Source organism: Staurois parvus, unplaced genomic scaffold (genome assembly GCF_062004578.1).
Source record: "Staurois parvus isolate SC_StPar_1 unplaced genomic scaffold, SC_StPar_1.0 ptg000177l, whole genome shotgun sequence".
Lineage (NCBI taxonomy): Eukaryota > Metazoa > Chordata > Amphibia > Anura > Ranidae > Staurois > Staurois parvus.
Genome location: NW_028317973.1, coordinates 6,973,566 through 6,996,417, shown reverse-complemented (window position 1 = coordinate 6,996,417; position 22,852 = coordinate 6,973,566). Strand labels below are relative to the sequence as shown.

Below are 22,852 nucleotides of genomic sequence, written 5' to 3'. Positions count from 1 at the left end.
ATTACAGTTTCTAAGTTTAAATATTTTAATCCAAAGTGATATACCTACACCAATTTTGAAATGACCCTTTTATGGAACAAGTAATCATTTGCTATTTAGTCTAAACATTTGGCTCTAAAATGTTTTTATGGACAGCCGGATTATAACAGGAGCAGTTATCTGGAACCCCTAAATCCTTAAAAGAGCATCACAAAAAGGTCTCTAAAAGGAGAGTAAGGGAGAAGGAGTACAATGCAATGAACTTTATTTTGTACCTGAAATTGATTTTGTTCATTAAAACGAATGTTTTTATTATATTTTTTATTGTAGTGTTTATTTTATTTTTTATAAAGAATATTGTATTATAATGTTTCTATAATAGATTGTTTGTTTATATTTTAAAGATGTGACTATGATATGCTTCTATGTGTTTTTGGATTACAAAAGAAGAACCTCAAGGTAATAACCTGGCTCAAACTGTACAATTTTCCATAGATTCTGCAGCAATGAAATTAAAACTGTTTCCTTAATATTGTATACTGTACAGTACTTTACAGTATGTGCTATTTGTAATATGTGATGGTTAATAGCCTACATCTGAAGATCTGGGAAGACAGCTAATATAGGCACAATAATGAGTCACCATGTACTGTAGACTATATGCCAGCAATACATCTCTGAGTTCTGTACAGCAGTGACATCGTTATATATAATATCAAGATATGCTATGCCCAAATGATGTAATCACAGTGAGGATTTTGGTCTTCAGGTGTGTCTAGACATTTTTTTTAAATTTACCTATATATGACTGGATGTTTGGTTTAATCTTACTTTATTCATTTTTGCATCACAAAATAATAAATTTGACAGAAAGATTAAAGAGGAATCAGGGAACAGGTCTTCCAACAATGACTGGATGTTTGATGTGAACACAGGTGCACTTCACATTTCTTTGAACAATCTTGTTTTATTATTTTCAATGTGACATACAAACAAGAAATACATTTATCAAAGGTTTTGGTGGTATATGGGGTACATGGTTTTCATATGGGTATGTTAGCACATTTTCCAATGTCTGTAGCATATCACTCACTGTAAAAAAAATATCTATGAGTAGGGCATGCAGATTGTAAGCTCGAAAGAGTAGGGCCCTCGAACCCCTTGTGTATTGTATTGTTACTGTATTGTCTCATGTACTGTCCCCCACTATATTGTACAGCGCTGAGCAAACCTTTTGGCGCTATATAAATACTGTATAATAATATATGGATCTCTTGCTAGACCCGATCTTCAGTCAGAGGAGAATTCAAAAGAACATTTCTCATGTAACTTATTTATTACAGGTACTTACATAGCGTTGTCAATTTACATAACACTTTACATATATATATTGTACATTCTCATCAGTCTCTAACCCTCAAGGAGTGTACAATCTAAGGTCCCTAACTCACATACATACACATACTAGGGCCAATGTACTAGTGTCCAATTAACCTACCAGCATGTCTTTGGAGTGTGGTAGGAAACCAGAGTCCCCAGAGGAAACCCATGCAGGCACAAGGAGAACATGCAGACTCCAGGCAGGTTGTGCTGTGGTTTGCATTCAAGCCAATGACCCTAGTGCTGCCAGGCAGAAGGACTAACCATTTAGCCACTGGGCTAAATGGAGCTGTAAGCTTTCAGCAGTACCAGAGCTGTAGGACTACTGCATGGAAAGATTCATCCTAAATTGAGCATCACAATTTTATGTCTGGTCTCTAAGCTAAAATACAGCTAAACCATGTTCCTGCCTATATGAAATACATGTGCAAAGATTAGATTAGAATGAGAGAAGAGGAAAATAGAAGGGAATAGTATGGGTTTAGAGAAGGCAACCAAAGATGGCTATGAATGCGACCCAACACAAAATCTCAGTATAGAAGATTATAGTGGGGAATTGGAGAAGGTCGCCCACCTTCATCAACAAAACACAAATAATTGTCATCAATCTGGTCTTCAGTGGTATTCAAATTTCAAATAATATATTGGTTATGAGTTGGGTATGTGTTCTGTAAACAACCCCTATATTTGAGAATTTGAAGATGACCTTTCAAGTTCATGTTTGTTGAAGTCTATGCTGTTATCTGTTGCAATGGTCTTGTGATTCTATTGTATTATGGAGAGTAGAGAAGAGGAATTCCAATGTATATTGATTATGGTTTTTGCTGCATTCAGATGATGTAAGGTGAGTGATTATTTAAACTTTTTTGCAGAGAGGTTGGACACATGTAGGAAGATGGTAGCTGGAGAGAAATTGGTTTCTGTCTCTTTGATCTAGTTCATAAAGCCTTTAATGTTCCTCTAAATGGGGGAGAAACAGGTGTTTTCCCACCTTATACAGACCATTGATCCAGCATCTTGCTGTCATTTCCAAAATGTATTGGATGTAGTGCACTTCACATTTTAGTTTAGCTGACGCCACAGTACGTGAAATGGAATTCTTTTGTGTGTGTTCCTTTAGAGACTGCCAAAATAATTGCTTTAATTTTGCCACCCAGCAGTCACATTCTAGTAAAGCACCCCCTTGGTGTATAATAGCTAAATAATTTTTTGGTTCACATCTAAAACAAGCTGTGAAGACATGAAAAATGTTCCTGTGTTTCAATTGAAGCTGCGTGCACAGAATGTCATCCATATTAGCCTCATTGAGGGTTCTTGATTAGCCCCCAGAGAGATGCTCTGACCCACAGCAACCTATTGCCTTTCATCCTTCTTTGATCCAACATTTAATTGGTTGCTCTAGGTTATGGCACTTTTTTCATGTCCCTTATTAAATAAGCCTGTAAGCGTAAACGTTAAATTTGAGTGAATATTGTTTTTTTCCTTTTATTGCTAATCTGAAATTTTTTGTCAACAAAAAATATCATTCTGAATCTAGCTACATTGTGATATGCATTATACCTTTAATAGCCAACCTTCATAATACCTTTTCACATTAACATCATACATATAATATAATAAGGTACAGCTTAGATCTTCTCTACTGAAGACAGTTGCCTCCTCAGATGTGAGATAAAATCGGCCTGGGACAGAGACAAGACCCGCTCTGTTACTGACTGAGGTATCCAACCCTGTTGGAGATTGAAAAATAAAGCCTAAGTAACTGATTTAGATAGTGTTTTGAGAAAATATGTACTAAGGAAATATAAAGCAGTGATAAGACGTATGTCCACAAGAGGCATGAGCATTTATGCATTTGCTTTTATTTTGTATTTATGTAGAAATGTACTATTTGCAAATTTTTTCACACTTTTTTAGTATTAAAGCTGACCCAAAATCTTAAGGTGACTAAAACCTAGTTCACATGGGTCACACTCTTTACGACCCCTCTGAAAAGAGGCTGCCAGGCATTCAGGATGCAATACTGCTGCCTCCAGAATACTTTTTTTTTTTAGTGTTGACAGAATGCAGCAGGAAAGTGTGGAAGGAGGAAGGAGACTGGCAGGATCACCAGGTATTTCTGCATCTTTTTAAGCCAAAAGTATAAAAAAGGTGGATGGGCATCATAAGGACAAAAACCAGCTAAAAGTGATATATTGATTTTTTTTGTGTGCTCAAGTTAAAAATGTTTCAAATGTTCTCCTACGATTCAGTACGCTGAATGAGGTTAGTGATTCCCTATGGGCCTTTCTGAACACGTCTGATAAGGAACCAGAAATAAGAGTATGATACAGACAATATGAGGGGCAGGCTAGCCTAACGTCACTTTTTGACTTTTATGCAGTTTTATCAATCAAACAACGAAAACATTGATCATTCTGTAATGCGATGGTGCCACCAATGATTTCAAAAATTGGTCATTTTTCATGAATTTTCGTGCTCAATTTAAAAATGTTTCAAATGTTTTCCTACCATTCAGAACGCTGAATGAGATTAGTGATTCCCTATGGGCCTTTCTGAACACGTCTGATAAGGAACCAGAAATGTATGATACAGAGCTGTGATTGGATACCTCACCCTTAGAAGCCAATTATTGGCTCTGCCTCTCTTAGTTCCAGACCACTGGCCACAAAGTTATCCTATCACATCCAGGTGGAGAGCACTTTAGTGACAGGTAAATTTCTTGTGGCAACTTCAGGGATTTCTGGACAGGGGACAATATGAGGGGCAGGCTAGCCTAATATCACTTTTTGACTTTTATGCAGATTTATCAATCGAAAAACGAAAACATTGATCGTTCTGTAATGCGATGGTGCCACCAATGATTTCAAAAATTGGTAATTTTTCATGAATTTTCCAACATGCCTGATAAACAAAATGGGGAGGAACCACGAAAATCGGCCAGTGCCATTGCACCACTAACAGAGCAAAAATCGGTCGATCATTCTTAGGTCTGATTTTCCAATGAAAAATCGTTTTGGAAATCGACCCATGTATGACCGGCCTAAGTCTGCTTTGTTGTGCAGTTGTGTTTACAAGTTATGTTTACATTACAAACATATCATCCCCCTTCCCCATTCACATATCCTAGTGAATAACCAATACTTTATACATGGAGCTTCCTTCAACCACTGGCTTGGTTAGAAATTTGTGCAGCATTGATGTAGTGTTTGGTAGCAGCTTAAGGCTTTGAGAGTTGGCAACTTATTGATTTTTCTGTCCTAAAGGGATTGTTAGCCCCCAGCTAACAAAGACTGTCAATAGGTTGGTGTTTTGCAAATATCCCATCTCATAACTGGAAAAATTGCAAATTACCACAGTGATAGGTGCATATTCCACCCTTTTCCCTACAGTACATAAGCATGAATGCTCAGGCAATCCAACTATACAGGTTTATGTAAGCATCTACTGATTAAAAATATATACAGAGTTCTGCTTTCCTGCACATGTGTCCCCCTTCTGTTGATTATGGCCAACCTTAGTATACTTTTTGCAGTGCAGCATTAAATAACTGAACACATTTACAATCTTACCTTGAGATCTAAACATAGAAGCCAAGTGAAATGTGTTTTCCACCTGTCACCTTCAACGGGCCTTAAAATAATACAGGTGAGTTTGGCTTTTGCCCTGTACAGAAACATCAACGTATTACTTACTTATAGGAAATATTTGTGTAGACAACAAATAAAAGGACATACATCATACATGCTCGCCTTGCCCGATCATAGGCACAATGAAGGAGAGAGGTGGAAGCACACACCGATAGTTGCTCAATTTCAAATATGACAAGAAGCCCTCAGCTCCACCCCCAACCACACCCCTCTAACATGGTTCACCTCATCATGGACTTAATTGTACAAGTCTACAATTAAGCACATGATGGGGGAAATGCATTAAAGAGGTGTGGTTTGGGAGTGGATGGAGCTGCAAACATCTTTTCTTGAAATTAAGCAGCTATTGGTGTGCGCTTCCACCACTCTCCTTCATTCTGTTGATAATATTTTATTTGCTTGTGTTGTACGGTAAGGTTTAGAAAGATGAACTCTAGGTATGGATATTTTATAGATATTTATGTTGGTCTAGCTTGGAGCAGTGTAACTATATACACTCACCAGCCACTTTATTAGGTACACCTGTTCAATTGCCTGGTAGCACAAATTGCTAATCAGCCAATCACGTGGCAGCAACGTAATGCATTTAGGCATGTAAACGTGGTGAAGACAACTTGCTGAAGTTCAAAACGAGCATCAGAATGGGGAAGAAAGAGGATTTAAGTGACTTTGAACGTGGCAAGATTGTTGGTGCCAGATGTACTAGTCTGAGTATTTCCATCCATTCATGCTGCCTTGTATCAACGATTCAACGGTTCAGGCTGGTGGTGTAATTGTGTGGGGGATATTTTCTTGGCACTAGCAAGGTGTACCTAATAAAGTGGCGGGTGAGTGTATATGCCATATTTGGCTGATGCCCCTGGAAATTGTAAATCGCTGAGGTAGACACCACTACTCCAGTGATCTCCACATGCTTCCAGGTCCCAAGCTGAGTGACTGGTCTGCTGTATTGTGAACGCAGAAGGTTAGCTGCTTGATATAGGCATAATTCTAAAAATATTTAGTTTTTTTTTATGAATGAATGCAAAGTGTCCTCTGACTGTAAAAGGTAGAAAGGGTGGCCTCACCACCCCACCTTGTTGAACAGAAAACGCTTTGCATTCATTTAGGAAATACAAAGCATTCTTAGACTGGAACCTGTGCCAAGCAGCCAATCTCCTGTGTTCACAATTCATCAGGCCAGCCATTCAGCATGGGACCCAGGAGCAAGTGGAGATCACTGGAGCTGCAGTGTCTACTTCAGTGATTTCCAGTCTCCAGGGGTATCGAACAAGCATACTATATACATAGTTACATTGGTCCAAGATGGAAATGGCATTCTCCACTTTACCCAAAGCTACGGTTGAGCTTTAACCTTTAGACCGTATTAGAACATCTGGTCTCTGAACCATACGTACCTAATTATTCCTTTTTGTGGCGGCATCAAATGTGAATGAGCTGCAGTTCCAATGAGGTATAAAGTGGAGCCTGATCTACAGCAATGCTGCACATTGACAAAGTCTCTCTGGCTGATCATGTGTACTGCATTCTGTGCTGTCACTTCTCTTGTGAGTAGTGTGTCCTTTCCAATTCTTTGAAGGATCTGCAAAAAAAGACAATTCATCTGTGTTCATTTCCCGTGTTAGCTTGTGGAGATTGATCATAAGGATTTTCATTACGGGGGTCAGAGTATTAATCCTAACTTTTGCTCTCTTCTCTATTCAATTTTTCAATGCTGTCAAATAATTGTTTGGAATACCAAGTCAATTAGCAAACTCATTGTAAAAAATATTGAGTGATTTACAGATTTGACAGATCTACTTTGAAATATTCAGCCAACTCTCACAATTGCATCATCACTCCTGATAGCCGGCTACCTTGTATTCCTGACTTCAAATTTAAAAAGCTTCTCATTTGAGGAAAGGAGACCAGGGTACCATATTTTTACAGTTATATATACACCTTATTTTATGTGAAATGTTACTTCTTATACATATCCTGTGATGTTTTATCTCTCTAATGTGATGTTCCTGCCTAGAATCTATGTTCTTCTATTACCATAGTCAGGAGCCATGAATATTCTGCTGGGCACAGCAAGGTATTTGACAATCACAAGAAGTGAGTAAGTAAAATGTAGTCATTTTGTTTACCCTTTGTTTATCTATTACTCATAGCTACATTGTTAAAACTCTACAAGGTAGAGTTCTTACACAGCAATCATATAATTTAAAGTGTTACTAAACCCAGGACCCTGCATTCATTATATCTGGTCTCCCACAGTACACAGAACATGGAAATGCAATTTTTTTTTAGTAAATATAAACTGCTAAACACCTTTTCTCATCAGCAGTATATAGCTGTCTTGTGACTTCTATCAGTGTCCAGCAGAGCACTGTTTAAAGCTTGTAGGAGGAGTTTTCATTCTCCCCTGATTGTCCTATGAGGCTGCAGGACCCCTGACCCTCTGTCTGGACAGTGCTGATTGACTCTGTGATGATCACATGCACTCTCCCAAGAAAAGAAAAAAAACCTCTCTAGTAATACACACTAAACTGAGCATATGCAGCTTGCCCCCAATGCTCGGTTCTATCAGAAGATGGATTGGGGACAGTAGAAAAAGGGGGGGATCAGAGAAGACAGCATCAAACATCCTCTTTACACAATGTGTTGGATTAACCCCTTAGGTTCCACTGTGAGTATAACAAGCATGTTTTATTTTCAGATTGAATTTACTGTTATGGTTTTAGTAACACTTTTAAACACAATAAAACTTAAATAAATTAATTGTTTAGTTAACTATATTCCAAGCACATTAAAACATAAGATCTGCAAAGTCTTACAAAGTCTTCAAAAAAGCAGCCAAAGCCTGTGTAAATAAGCCTGTCCCTTGCCAGAATGTTGTAGTCCTTGATGTGAAAGCAGTGGTCTCTCTGCAGGGGTTTGATATGCTCCCTGTTGAGTCTAGAAGCATGAACTTATCTGATCAGAGTGCTCCAGCTTTAAATCAACAGGGCCAGACCTCTGAAGAGAAGCCACTACATCCAGACAGAGAGTAAATGTTCTTCTCTGCACCTGCGGACTAGGGACAGGCTTTTCCACTAAGTTTTGGTCAAATGTAAACCATTGAACAACTTTTGTTTTAATTCACTTTGAATGTAAATTTAATTTCATTTGAAAGTTTCATTGGATAAAGTGCAATTTAACCAAAAATCTAATATTTTGCAGCTTACCAATCATTAGATGTGGTGGCTGCATTAAGTTTTAGCCTTTTTTCCTTGTGTTTTCACCTGGTGATCTGGCCAGTAACTCGTCTCCTGTATTAGAATACCCCCACTCTCTCAGTCTGGGGTAAGGGTAGTGTAAAATGTACTAGCAGATTTAAATATTCTAACAAATTGAAACCAAAATCCAGCTCCACTTTATATGCAGTTACAGCAGCAGCTTTTACCCTTTTGGGATAAAGGTTTTACATAAATAAATACAAGTTGATCATTGTAAGCACCCCTATTAGTGGTAAATGGTTTGTCTCATCCCTGTAACTGCTACGTCTGCACAAGAACTTGTTCTTAGTTACTAGCAGGATCACCAGGTGAAAATAAAAGAAAGAAAAAAGACTATAAAACAAAACAAGTGCAATAACAACATCTAAGAACTGGTAAGCTACAATATAATACATGTTTGCTTTTGGGTTTAATACCACTTTAGGTTATTAATGCCTGGAGTCTCCTGTTCCTTGTCTATGTGTTGCATATCTGATGGTCTTCATCATCCATGTTCATAGGCCCCTTGTCTGACATGCATTAAACCACGGATGTCAGATGTTAGATGCAAAACAATTACCTTAGGATCTGATTCACCTGAAACTAAAAACCAGGTCCCTCATTTATGGCCAGACAAACTCATACTGAATAGAAGCTACTCTATGCTACATATGATTCAAATTTAAAGACTGAATAAATCCACTGTTTAAACATTTAAATGAAAAAAAAAATTAGAATGCAGAACTGATTGTTCGTTACCCAACCATAACATGCCTTTAGTTGTTAGTTGTGCATGTAGCTCACTGTCTACTGAACACAGTTTCCTAAAAAGTAAAAAGGTTGTCCCTTTACGTAACATGTTTTTTTCCCATGTTTAAACCATTTAGATGTTCAAACTGTTTAAGTGCTGTGCTAAATACAGCATTCAAGTGCCTAAATAAGACAAAATTAGAATAGTGTCCAATAAATTCCTTATGTATTTCTAGCTTCAAGAGTCATAAAGCACTTTTTTGTGACAAAATACGTAAGGGAGAAGCCTGTTGTGATGTCATCACATTTGCTTGGAGTGAACTGGAAGCACAGAGTTTTGTATGCAACCCGGGGTTTTACACAGCACTGTTTACTTTTCTTTACCTGAAAGTGCAATGTTAGTAGTTAAATATCAATCAGTTTTCACACAATATGGAGCCTTTGGTTCTCTCTTTATTGGTAAATTCCTGCATGCATGCACTAATGACCGGGAAGCTAGCCCTGTGATGGTATCCTCCATGAAGGAGGACCATTCATGCAGAGGGAGATCCTTGGAAGCTGGGATTGTGGATTTGTACGCATCTTTAAAGTGCTTTATGACTTTTGAAGCTATAGAGTCATATCCATTTGGTAAGCACATTTGAGTCTCCTTTCTTGGTTGTGGCCACATGGAACAGTGTTTATGTGAAGATTAGATTATTTTTGTAACCCTTTTTTGTAACACTTTTTACATAAGGACTTTATTGGACACTTTATTCCAATTTTGTATGATTTAGGCACTCATATAGTGTATTTAGCACAGCATATACTGATTTGCTGTGAAGAATATCTTATAGCGAGCTTGCAGCTTTTATTTCATTTTGTTTTGTTTCCATGAGTGCGGTTACTATTTTGGTTGAAAATTTTAAAATTTATTCACATCGAAACAGCTGCCAGGAGGTGCCAAATTTCACATAATAACTTGCAAACAACTCGAGCTCAGTTCCTTTGCATAGATGTATGAAAGAGGGAATATAAACTGCCATTATGTAAAAATAAGATGTCTGCATTTTTGGGCAGCACAGTGGCTAAATGGTTAGCACTTCCGCATGGCAGTATTAGGGTCGTTGGTTTGAATCCCAGCCATGGCACCACCTGCTTGGAGTTTGCATGTTCTCCCTGTGCCTGTGTGGATTTCCTCCGGGGACTCTGGTTTCCTCCCACATTCCAAAGACATGCTTGGAGGTTAATTGGCTCCTGTCTAAATTGGCCCTAGTATGTGTATGTATAAATGTGAATTAGGGACCTTAGATTGTACACCCCTTGAGGGTTAGGGACTGATGTCAATGTACAATATATATGTAAAGTGCTGCATAAATTGATGGCGCTATATAAGTACCTGAAATAAAAAAAAAATAGAAAACCATAGATACCTGTAGATTGAAACTAATTCATTTTAATTGTAGAATATTTTAACTAGGCTTGTCTGGCAATGATCTACTACATCAACCTATGAGAAAGCGGAAAGTTGCACTTTCATTGCTCAGTCTCAATATATCAGCCACAGAATACAAATTAAAAATAAAAGGACATGTGGAGCTGTTGTTTTTAAGGAAAAATAATGAACTGGGGCAATGTGCAGAATTGGTTAGCATTGACAGATCAGAGATATGATGAACATTATTACCTGCACTTTACTGACGTTTGGGTTCCACTGGTCCATTTGTTCAAGTTTTTCAAATAGCTGAGTGTAGATGTGTTCTGGCGGGGAGTCAATTACAGCCTCCGCACGAAATACTTTTCCTATCTTTGGAAATGATTTACTGAGAATCGAATCTCCATTTTTCTGTATAAATGAATTGCCACATTATTAGCAATCTTTGAGTTGGCCCTGATAACTGGACCATGAACATACATAGCAATGATGCAATATGTTATCTGAGTGGTTTCTCTTCAAGTTTACACAATAAAGTAACATTTATAATCTCTGTAGATGTACCACACTTGATATATACTAGATGTTATATTTTTTAGGTTGAAGGTAGCTAAGTGATAATTCTAAGGCTGCTGCAACATTGTAAAGTGTCCCAAACACTTAAAGTGGAGTTCCACCCAAAACTGGAAGCTACGCATGTTTGCGCCCCCCCCCCTCCACTTCCATATTTGGCACCTTTTGAGGGGGAAGGGGGGAGTGGGTACCTGATTTTGATAGCTACCCGCTACCACTTCCGGCTCAGTTTGTTAATGCGAAGTGAGCCGGAAGTTTGGCCCCCTCCTTCTTCCCGCAGTCTTCTGGAAACCTTCACAGGTCCTAGAAGACTGCTGGATCAATCAAGAGGCGCAGCATGACTCGCGCATCCGCAGTGGGCCCCAGGCTGTAAAACTGCAAGCTGTTACAGTCTGGTGCCCACAGTTGAGATGACAGCACCATGGATAGTAGAAGAAGAGAAGGGACGGCACGGGTGAGTACATCGCTGGACCCTGGGACAGGTAAGTGTGTGTTTATTAAAAGTCAGCAGCTACAGTTTTTGTAGCTGCTGACTTTTAATAAACACAAAAACGGCAGGATTCCACTGTACAGTGGTTGTAAAGGCAACCTTAATGCATTCTCTGCATTCAAGCAGAGCTTCACCCATTTTGACATTTTCCTCAGATCACGATGCCCACCTGCAATACAGTGCTAAATGGATATTCTAATTTTTTTAATTATTTATAAATACCTTTTTTTAATGTTTTTGGTGGCACTTTCGCTCCCAGCCGCCTAGGAAATTACATCATTAGGCAATTCCCTTCGACTCCAGGGATATCGGCATCATCTATCCCAGGAGTCTTAGGGAAGCCTAATAGTGTAATCACGAGGCATTTTGAGACAGGAAATAATGTGATTGGGAGAAATTGTACTTGCCTCTGCTCCTTCCTGGTCCTTTGTTGTGAATGGGCTGCTATAACAACAGGGTGGGAACCCCCTAGGTGTTGGTTTAGCCATGCACTTACCTGTTCAGTCTGCCAGTCTTCCTGTTGCAGCATTGACATAGCATTGTGAAGTGTTTCTTCAATTTGATTTAAGTAGAACATATCTCTGCTCGACGGCATTGCAGTCATTTCAAGGTTGGTATTGGTATTAATTCCTATGCAAACACAAACAAGTTTCATCAATCTAATATAACACCTTAAATATGTTTACAGATCATTTTACATTTCAGACTACTGGCTACAATGGTCACTAGTAAGTAGTTGAGTCATCTTTTTAAGGATCACACTACAATACACTCAGCAATGCTAAGCAGTAGTCCATAGTAACCAATCACACCTGACCTGTCTTTTGTATGCTTCATCTAATGCTGATCATTTATTTGAGAATTTTGTTAACAATTGTAGGACTTTCCATCAGCTTTTACCCTAGGAAAAACACTAACTGCAATTTCAGTCATTGCCTAGGTTTGAGTCACTATGTTTGAAAATTAATTTCAACTAGCAATGTGGTTTTGATCAATTTCCACTGAAATTTTGACCTCTCAAAACTGGGACCCAAATGCCCCTGTATGTGTAAGACTGCTATGGTTGAAAGCTGATGAAAAGCTCTGAAATTTCCAAGGGCAGGGCCAATATCAACTATCGCCATTTGTATTAAGGTTTCTTGTCTTAGATTGATACATTTCACTGCTGTACCATATGTATTATGGAAGTTTGCATATAGTAAAAAACTTACATTATTGACATGCTATATAAGTATTTCATGGTTTATTTCCCCAGTCTGTGCAGTAATTAAAATTTTACTATGTACAGTGACGCTATGTATAGCACAAGTATAGTGTCATTTTCTAGTGCAAAACCAAAACCCTGTATACAGTACATTCTAAAGATGTGTATATGTGAATAAAACCATGGGCAGCAAATCTAATCAGTACTAGTGTTCCTTTTTGAATAACTCAAGTCCTTAATGCTTTAAAATCCATGTGTGCAGCGAAAATGTAGAAGTGGGTACTATGCGTGTAAATTACCTTCACTAACCTATGCATAAACATGAATTATTGTTACTGAACGGTTTAGCCAACCCTTCTTTTAGCTGTAATTTTAGATGAAGAAAAGCAGAGCTCCAGATAATAATTTTATTTTCTGCTTGGCCAACTGGTTCTGCTCCAGGATTTTTAAGCTCTTGAATTCACGGTGATGGAAATCGAAAGCAGCAGCTCCTGAAAGTTGTCACCATGATATAATTGTACACAGTCTGCTCTTACAATCTACTGATAGTTCTATTCCCAGCACTGCACATGCCTTTTCTCTTTTTGTTTTATTAAAGAGAGTGCTGTATTTAATAAATCAGTGACATGTTCACTTTAAAATGGAACTGAAGGGCTCCCAAATGACTTCCTTCTACACTGCCATTTTCAAAAACCAGGGTGTATGCATATATGCCACCAGCCTCTTCCAGGCATTCGGGAGCTGCCAAAGACTGGAGGCCCATACATGCACATGTAAAAGATTTTCAAGAATGAGCACCAATTCCGGCAGCTTCTGGTGGATGGACAGTGTGATGCTCAGTGGCATTTGTGTGCATGTGTAGACATTCTCAATGCATGTGCACAAATTGCAGCTTACTAACACACTTCCTCCTGGAATAGCTGTCATGTAGCAATCCCAGGAGGCAGCAGAATCTAGCCTAGCCCAGAAACCCAGAAGTGAAGGACAATTCACCCAAAAAAAAAGAAAAATGGTAAAAAAAAAATAAAAATTTGAGGAATGGAGGGGGGGAAATTTTGTTTAAGTGAGTTTAATTCTGCTTTAAATACTCACTCATGTGCAGATGACATAAATAAAAATAATTTTGCTTTTTACATAATTGGATAACTGAAGTGAACATTCAATCAGTTTATTGTATTACTACTTTACTTACTTTACTCATTTAGTAAATCAGCTGTATTGCTACATCTATCTATCTATCTATCTATCTATCTATCTATCTATAATCCACCCACTAGTCTGGGTCATTTGTATAGCTGGGAACATGCCAGCAATCACCTAGAGATGCCACCTGTTTCCTCCACTTGTTGGCTCATTACTGGCTCTGCTTAGATCTTCTTCTTCTTCTTTCTGATTGAAAGGAGTGGCTGGAACATCACCCCTATCAGGCAGGGCAGGGAATAGGATAGCTGCTCTCTCCTCCCTGCAATGGCAACCTATTGCTGACAGGATGGAGCAGGAAAAATGGGCACTCTCTGAAAACTATCCTCCTTCCCAGTATGGTGCCCACTGTGGATTGAGGTTGGGCTGATATATCACATGACCAGGGATGAAAAGAAAGGGAACCTGACTTAATTCCCGTATGAGCACAGTGCTAAGAAAGAGGTTTGTGAGAACTGCAAGTATATGTAGGGTGGGTTGAGCAGCCCTGGAACTCCCTCCTACCCCAAAAAGCTCCTTAGCCACCTTACCTCCCTCAGAGACCTTCAGCCCACTTTCTTCCAAAGAACCACACAGGCTCTCCTAGTTCAGTACACCCTGAAAAACTTCCCCAGCCCCCTGCCTTCCAATTCCTCTCCTTTTTCCCACTGACATGGACGCAAAGGCAGTCCACCTTGGACTTTTTTTTCTCCCACTCCCACATTTTCACTCTTTCGGTACTTGTTTTGGCCATTAAATATGTTTTACCGTATAAGCTCCACACCCCTATTCTGCCCTCTGTCCCACCTCTGCTCTCAAATCCACAAATTTTTAGAAGTTTCCAGGTATGTGCATTTGCAATAATCACTGTAAGGGAAAGAGTCCCAAAGATGTTTGGTTGATGTAGGCATTCTCAGCTCCAGTGTGCCAAATATATGAAAGCATCTGAAATAAGATATGTCTACGTTACCAAAGAGCAAACAATCAAATGAAAAAATAGACTGGAAACTGACAGTTAGATCCTGATAGTCGGGCTATGAATATACATAGCAATACAGAGAGCCTTTAGTTAGGACATTTCTCATGGGAACTTCAGATAAAAATCTGTGAAAACCTACATGTGGTTACATCATTTTGCATTCATTGATTTTATTTCTAAAACTTCACCTCAAAGCCCAGATATGGGCCACCACAAAATTGTGCTCCAGAAATGCAGTTTCAGTGGATACTAATTATAAAATACTACTCCGGTGTTTCATCACTACAAGAAGACTAGCATATAACTTTGCTGATGCCTCTGCATAGTGTTTTAGAGGTTGCCCCAAACCTAGACCCTTCAAATCTGGTGGGCCTGCCTGATAGCCCAAAATTTGTGGCAGCAAGTGCATCAAACCTTTTATCTGAGAGGCTGGTAAGAGGTGCAGCGTGGTACTGCCATTGAAGCTAAGTGATGCTTATGAGCCAGGTGGCTCAGCATTTTCCAGTATTTGTATTCTGCTGAAGCAGGAGAAGATCCCCTGCGGGAATATTTATGGTAGACCACGTTTGAATTCTGCTGTTTTAATAAAAGTGGGCTACCAAGCCCTTAAAAATAGTTCCTGTCTACCATGGACTCACTGTATAAACCACAAGAGCTAACTACCCCATGCCACAAATTATATAAACATCCTGCAGCTGCAGCCATGATCCTGGTATTGATTTTTACAGCCAGCAACTGGCTTTCAGGTAAAAGGGATCTGAGTAGCTTCACAGTTGCCCAATCACTTTTACAGTATTCAGAAGATATTTCCCCATGACCTCTGTCCACTGCCGCTCTTTGGCTTTCTGGATCCACTGGGGAGCACAGGACCATTAAATCAGTCAGGTCAGCTGTTCACAAAGGAGATATCTATTACCCGATCTCCTCTGGGAGCAGGGGCGGACTGACCATTTGGAAACTCGGGCAGTGCCCGAGGGCCCGGGGTCAGTAGGGGGCCCCATGAGATGCCCCTGGTACTTTTTTCATAGGCTTTTTTGAGTTTGGGCAAGGACACAGGGGCCCCATGATCCCCTATTGGCCGGGGGCCCCATGAGTTGTCAGTCCGCCCCTGTCGGGGATGAAAAAGGATTTTATTACTTCCGGTTTTAGTGCTGTGTTTTCCTGGCTGCTACAGCTAGGGAAGCATCTGATCAAACTGATCTGTGTTTGATCAGATGCTTTGAAGGGCAGAGGAGGGAGCAGGGGGCTAATAGCCCACTGATCTCTGCATAAAGAGTACTTCTCACTGCCAAGACTATCACAAGGAATGGTGTTCATCCCTTGTGATAGCAATAACGTTGAACAAAATAAAAAAAATTTAAAAGTGTAAAAAAAAAAAATTGAATTAAATAATAAAAATGTTTTTTTTAAAGGACCCCTGTCCCCCATACTCACATGGAAATGCAAATATGCACATAGGACCAACATGTTTGCTCCACACATTTGAGGTATTGTCGCAAAAGTCAGAGTGAGAGCAATAATTCTAGTGCCAAAGCTCATGTATAACTTTAAACTGTAAACCAGTAAAGGTTTTTAAAGCGTTGCCTACAGATAATGTTACATACTGTAGTTTGTCACCATTTCACAGCCATGTGCAATTGTAAATCTTGTCATGTTTGGTATCTATTTACCCAACTCAATATCATCTTTTATATTTTACTAAAACATGGGGTATTATTTGTGTTTGTGAGCACTAAAATTCTTTTAAGTGTATTTTTTCCTGAAAGTTGGATAAATGGCTGGGCAAAATTGTTTTTAAAAAAATGCAAACTACCATTTTTTTCTACAGGGCCTCTGCTTTAGAAAATATAATGTTTGGGGGTGCTAAGCAATTTTCTAGCAAAAAATGCTTATTTTAATATGTATGCAAAAAATATCAAAATTGCCTTGGATGGCAAATGGTTAAATATATTTCTCAATAGCCACAAAGGATTTAAAACTACTTTGTGTGCATCAAATGCCTTTGTAAACTAGGATATAACTTTATAAGAGTAGCAATGAAATTATCATTATGCTGTACATAGCCTGAGGAACCCAACATATCCATCCAATACAGTCTGTCTGCAGAAAACATGTTGGGGTGGGGGGGGGGGGGGACTAAATAAAATGCCGAACTGTTTTCATTCATCTATAAAATTATATAGTTATAAAGAATCCCTTTGAGATATGATCAATGACAGTTCTATTCCCCTAAAGTGGTTGTTAACCTCAGACATGGAATATGAACAAAGTATATCCTTCTATAATGTGTGCTTGTCTCAGTCCAGAGCACTAAGTGTCATTTCTTTCTGCTGCGTCATTCCTCTTCTATCTGCATGAGTCACTTCTGATTCCTAACACCAAGAGAAAAAAGTTGACAGAGAAGGGAGCCTGTGATTGACAGCCTCAACTCTTTACTCTGTTCCTGTGTGCTGTGTGAAGGGGGGCAGCTCTTGGATCTCTCCTCACTGAGCTCTGCAAAGTGTAAATTCAGCTCCCGCCCACTGCTTTCTGAAAGCTCAGACAAGCTGTGTAAAGTATGCACTTTAAAAGGAACAAGAGAATAGAAGAAAAGATTGTAGATAAACAGGTACAACTTATGCAGGAGGTAAGGTTGCCACCTAATTCCCTTTAAACCCAAACACATATTAATTACACAGGTTCTGGGGCTAATCTACTGCAGATAAGGCACTAAGTGAATTTAATTACCACCTTAATCAGCCACAGAACCTGTGTAATTAATATGTGTTTGGTTTTAAAGGGATGAGGTTGCAACCCTAGTAGGAGGTTTGGTCCATCTCTGTATATCATCTGAGCCCAGTGACTTCACTGGGTATGTCTAAAGGATTACAGGAATGACATCACTACCCTCCAAACAACAGTATGACCTACTGCCCAGAAACACAGGAGCAAGTTTTACACAATACATACACCGGGGCACGTTCAACCAATAATATGATAATTACCTAATTTCGCACATAGAAGATTCTGCAGGGAATGAGGTATATTTTGGAAACAGCTGTCCATCTTGCTCAAGATGAATTTTGACATTTTTTTTCCAAATGCGCCAACAGCAGGTTGCTGAAGACCTAAAGACAAGTAAACAAACAACATTCGATACTCTGGGAATCATGCCTACATTATATCCATTATACAGTTTCCACTGTAAACCAACAATGCCCTAAAACATAAACTTTAAAGCCGATCATTTACATTGCAATTTGACCTATACCTGCTGGACTGGATACAAATTGCATCAAATGTTTAGACAGGTCTTCACATTACATAGGTTTAGTAAACCTAAAGGCTCATTTACATGGATGTATTTACAAGCGTATGGGTGTACAAAATAAAATCCAGCTGTATATATAGGACCCGGTAACCCTAGCTGATGCGTAATTCTGCCCATAGATATAATTTACAAAATATGCTGCATCGATACCCAGTGGATCTTATTGTATTTTTGCCAGCTGCGTCCCATTGAGGAAATTTCCCTTTATTTCCAGCCCCATAGCCAAAACAGGAAATGAGAGGAAATCTCTCCAAAGAGAGGGAATCCTTGGTTGTCAAAAGACCTAGTTACTGTACATAGTTACATGTTTTAGTCTGGCTGAAAAAAAAACAAAGTCCATCCAGTTCAACAAAAAAAGTTATAATCCTATACCCACAGTTGATCCAGAGGAAGGCAAAAAAAAAACCCAGCAAAGCATGATCCAATTTGCTCCTGTAGGGGAAATAATTCCTTCCTGATCCCCCGAGAGGCAACAGATATTCCCTTGATCAACTTTACCTATAAATGTTAGTATCCAGTTATATTCTGTGTATCTAAGAAACAATCCAGGCCTTTTTTAAAGCAATCAACTGAGCTGGCCAGAACCAACTCTTGAGGGAGTCTATTCCACATTTGCACAGCTCTTACTGCGAAGAAACCTTTCCGTGTTTGGAGATTATTATTATAATGCAAGATTTATATAGCGCCAACAGTTTGATCAGCGCTTTACAATATCAAGGAAGACAATACAGCAACAGTTAAATTTCTTTTCCTCCAGACGTAAAGGGTGCCCCTTGTCCTCTGTGACGACCTCAGGGTGAATAACTCTACACCAAGTTCACTATATGAACCACCTAATGTCCCCATTGAAAAATGTCTTCTCTATTCCTGCTCTGGTGACAATTAAACATTTCAGATGTTCTTTCACTTTCACTCTCGATGATAATGGTAAACAGGAAAAACAAAGAGGGTGAATCTGCCTAACCAGGAGTACAGACAGCAATAAAAACCTGACAGGGGTTCTAATCCCTCTCCACTATATCCAAAACTAAACAAAAATAAAGGTTGTCCCAGAGTCTTCTGTGCCCAGTGAAGCTTATCTTACTATATTTACTACTTAGTTAGTACTATAATTATATAGTTACATAGTTGATAAGGTTGAGTAAAGACACCAGTTCATCCAGTTCAACCCATGTAGCTGTGTGTGTTTATGTCAATACCATTTTCCATATAGCTGTATATTGCATTCGCTAAGATGCCCATCTAAGAGTTTTTAAAACTATTGACACTTTCCGCTGACACCAACGATTGTGAAAGGGAGATCCACATCCTTACTGCTCTGACAGTAAAGAATAATTTATTACCATTGATAGTCTAATCCAGAGGTCTCCAAATTTACTAAGCAAAGGGCCAGTTTAGGGTTCAGGTGTTAGGGGGAGTAGAATGTGGCTGGTGGGAGTAGAAAATTGTTGGTGTCATTGGGAGGAATTGTGCCCCACTGTTGGTGTCATTGGGCGGAATAGTGCCCCATTGTTAGCATCAGTGGGAGGAATATTGCCCCATTGTTGGTATCATTGGAAGGAATAGTGCCCCATTACTGGTATCAATGGCAGGAATAGTGTCGCATAGTTGGTATCATTGGGAGGAATAGTGCCTCATTGTTGGTGTAATTGGAAGGAATAGTGCCCCATCGTTGGTATCAATGGCAGGAATAGTGCCCCATTGTTGGTGTCATTGGGAGGAATAGTGTCTCATTGTTGGTATCAATGGCAGGAATAGTGCCCCATTGTTGGTGTCATTGGGAGGAATAGTGCCACATTGTTGGTGTCATTGGGAGGAATAGTGCTCCATTGTTAGTATCAGTGGAAAGAATAGTGCCCCATTGTTGGTATCAATGGTAGGAATAGTGTCCCATTGTTGGTGTCATTGGAGGAACAGTGCCCCATTGTTGGTATCAGTGAGAGGAATACTGTCCCATTGTTGGTGTCATTGGGAAGAATAGTGCCTCATTGTTAGTATCAGTGGGAGGAATAGTGCCCCATTGTTGGTGAAATTGGAAGGAATAGTGCCCATTGTTGATATCAATGGCAGGAATAGTGCCCATTGTTGGTGTCATTGGGAGGAATAGTGCCCCATTGTTGGTGCCATTTGGAGGAATAGTGCTCAATTGTTGGTGTCATTGGAAGGAACAGTGCCCCATTGTTGGTATCAATGGCAGGAATAGTGCCCATTGTTGGTGTAATTGGGAGGAACAGTGCCCCATTGTTGTTATCCATGGGAGGAACAGTACCCCATTGTTGTTATCCATTGGAGGAATAGTGCTTCATTGTTGGTGTCATTGGGAGGAATAATGCCCCAAGGCCACAGTTTGGAGTCCACTGGTCTAATGTAATAATTCAAAACAAAGGGTATCAATGATACACAAAGTGTGGTGTCCTCTGACAACCCATATTAAAGGTGATTATTGGTTGCTATTGTTGACTGTTATTATGTGCCAAACAAACTGCATAATCATCTGTCTACACTCCATATACTGTACATCTTCCATACACACTAAAATACTACAATGGATAATTAGCCATCATATCAGTAAACATAGCAAGTCATTTTGTGAGAGCTGTCATTATAGGTCCAGTGTAAACTTGGTTTTGTTTACATTCAGTCTGACCAAGACCAGATTGTAAAGTGACAGATCTGTAGACCAGGAATGAGAACAACAGGAACGGAAGCAGAGATATTTCTATCTGTACATTCTGATTTTTACAGCTAGCTGCCAGAAATGACAAGAGATGGAGCACAGAATGGTAGGGGAGGGTTATCTGCATCTCCATAAATATATGTGTGCATCTCAATTTACAAACCATCATTTATGGATCCTAGCCATACATGATTTGGATCAATAGATATAAGTAGACAATGTCTTCCTGTTCTGCAGACACGTCTACATTGACTGTTGATCAGTGCAGACCTCAGACAGGCTGATTGTAAACAAAGCAATATTTATACTATCCTGGAGCTCTGATGACAGGTCTCAGCACAAGTATAGCAGAAGTAAGAGAATAAATAGATTGAATCGCTTAGTATCGCAGGAAATATCAATAGAGTGTATAAGTTTTAAAAGCATGATTATCCTTTAACAGACTAAATGAAGTAAAAATGTCATTGTAAGTAAAGTACGCGTGTTATAATGTCAGACACGAGCCGTACAAAAATAACACATATCATATGCTTGCGTTACAAAAAGATAAGAACAATATACAGTACCGGTCAGGCTGCGAAGAGGTTGATGAGAAATGCCACAGCATAGTTTGAGAGTTGCAGGAAGCATAGTCAGTGGGATGGGATGAGCAGTCCGGCCTTCCTATCTGGAGGGGATATGTACTCCACACTCTCCTATCTTTATAGTTATCCTGAAGGACAGCACCTGATGATAGGCAGCAAGTTTCCAGCTAGAAAATGGGAATGGAGAGAGTCCAAGGACGGAGAAAGCTCAGAGGAGGAGACCAACTCAGAGAATAAAGGAATCACTTCTTTCACAAGCCAAATGATACATCTGCATAGGAAGGATCATCTATACTTAAGACGTTGATGTTGCCCCAATAAATACAACATTTTCCTAAACATAGATTTTCCCTCCTAGATTGTAAGCTCCAAGGAGCAGGGCCCTTAAATCCCTCTTGTATTGAACTGTATTGTTACTGTATTGTCTCCCACTATAATATAAAGCGCTGAGCAAACCGTTGACGCTATATAAATCCTGTATAATAATAATAAAAAAGCATACATCTATTATCTGTTCAGAATGGTTCATGCACAAGAAAAAGTTCAATCAAATCAGATAAATGTATTAGGAACATCAACATAATCAAATATAAAATGACAAAGACTACCATATACTTGCATGCAAGCAATTATTTTAGGACAGCTTCACATGATCAACTGTGTTTTAGCTGCAGCGCTGTTTTTGGTGCGGGTTAACTGTGCTTTGCCATAGACTTGTATTATGTTCTACAGTTTTGGTGCATTTTATGAAAGTGCACCAAAAGCACAGCACATCATATAATATAAGTCTAGGGAAAAGTGCAGCTACCCTGCACCAAAACGGTGGGTGCACTGGGCTGTACCCGCACTAAGACCACAGCGTAGTGTAACAGTGAGCCCTCATGCAAACTGGACGTTTTGATAATGCTGGTAACGTTAGCTGTGTAATGTCATGTAAAAAACGGCGTTTTGACTTGTTTGCTTTTTTTTACCAAAAAAACTCCAAAAACGCTGGTTTGCAGCGGTTTACCACGTTTTAGCGCGTTTTGCCTTGTTTTTCAGCATTAGAGCGTTTTTTACATCTAAAAAACGTCTCTAGAAACCCATTAGTCCTGGGTTTTTTCCAGCCAAAAAATGTCCCAGCCAAAAAACGTTGATTATAGTCTATGTGTGCATGGACACATAGGATAACATAAAAAGAGAGAGGGGCGCCAGACTAAGTGCAGTATTGACAATCGTTTAATAGCACACAATGATATGTAACTCACTAGGTACAAGCTGACGAAGAAGCAGCGGCTTTGAAAAGCATTACCGCCCTTTCCTTGCGGCATCACATTCCCGTAGTGACGTTACTTCAACCCAGCAGCCATTTGCGTTCCAGCCTGGTTCCGTATGAGACACAGCCTGCTACATGCCGTAGAGGACTCAATGTGAGTCAGGAGACCTAGCTTCCTCCACAGCCTTG

At 39.3% G+C, this 22,852-nt stretch overlaps 1 protein-coding gene across 1 annotated transcript; it reads right to left on the bottom strand.

Annotated features, from left to right (window-relative positions):
• Positions 1 to 926: 926 nt before the first annotated feature.
• On the bottom strand, positions 927 to 21,481 carry LOC149462311 (steroidogenic acute regulatory protein, mitochondrial-like). The gene is made up of 7 exons (XM_089677130.1): positions 21,391 to 21,481; positions 17,822 to 17,944; positions 11,972 to 12,105; positions 10,665 to 10,823; positions 6,407 to 6,591; positions 4,932 to 5,025; positions 927 to 3,089 (listed from the first exon to the last, which is right to left on the bottom strand). The coding sequence occupies exons 1-7, from the start codon at positions 21,452 to 21,454 to the stop codon at positions 2,988 to 2,990; spliced, it is 861 nt and encodes a 286-aa protein (XP_089533256.1). The 5' UTR covers positions 21,455 to 21,481; the 3' UTR covers positions 927 to 2,987.
• Between the last annotated feature and the right edge of the window lie 1,371 nt (positions 21,482 to 22,852).

Bases quoted from the DNA above. Each gene is read 5' to 3' on its own strand.
- LOC149462311 (XM_089677130.1), bottom strand. From the start codon at position 21,454: ATGCTTCCTGCAACTCTCAAACTATGCTGTGGCATTTCTCATCAACCT. The intron at 12,106-17,821 runs GTAATTATCATA...GTGTTTGCATAG, and splicing joins TCTTCTATGTGCGAAATTAG to GAATTAATACCAATACCAAC. The intron at 6,592-10,664 runs GTAATAATGTTC...CTTTTTTTGCAG, and splicing joins CAAACGTCAGTAAAGTGCAG to ATCCTTCAAAGAATTGGAAA.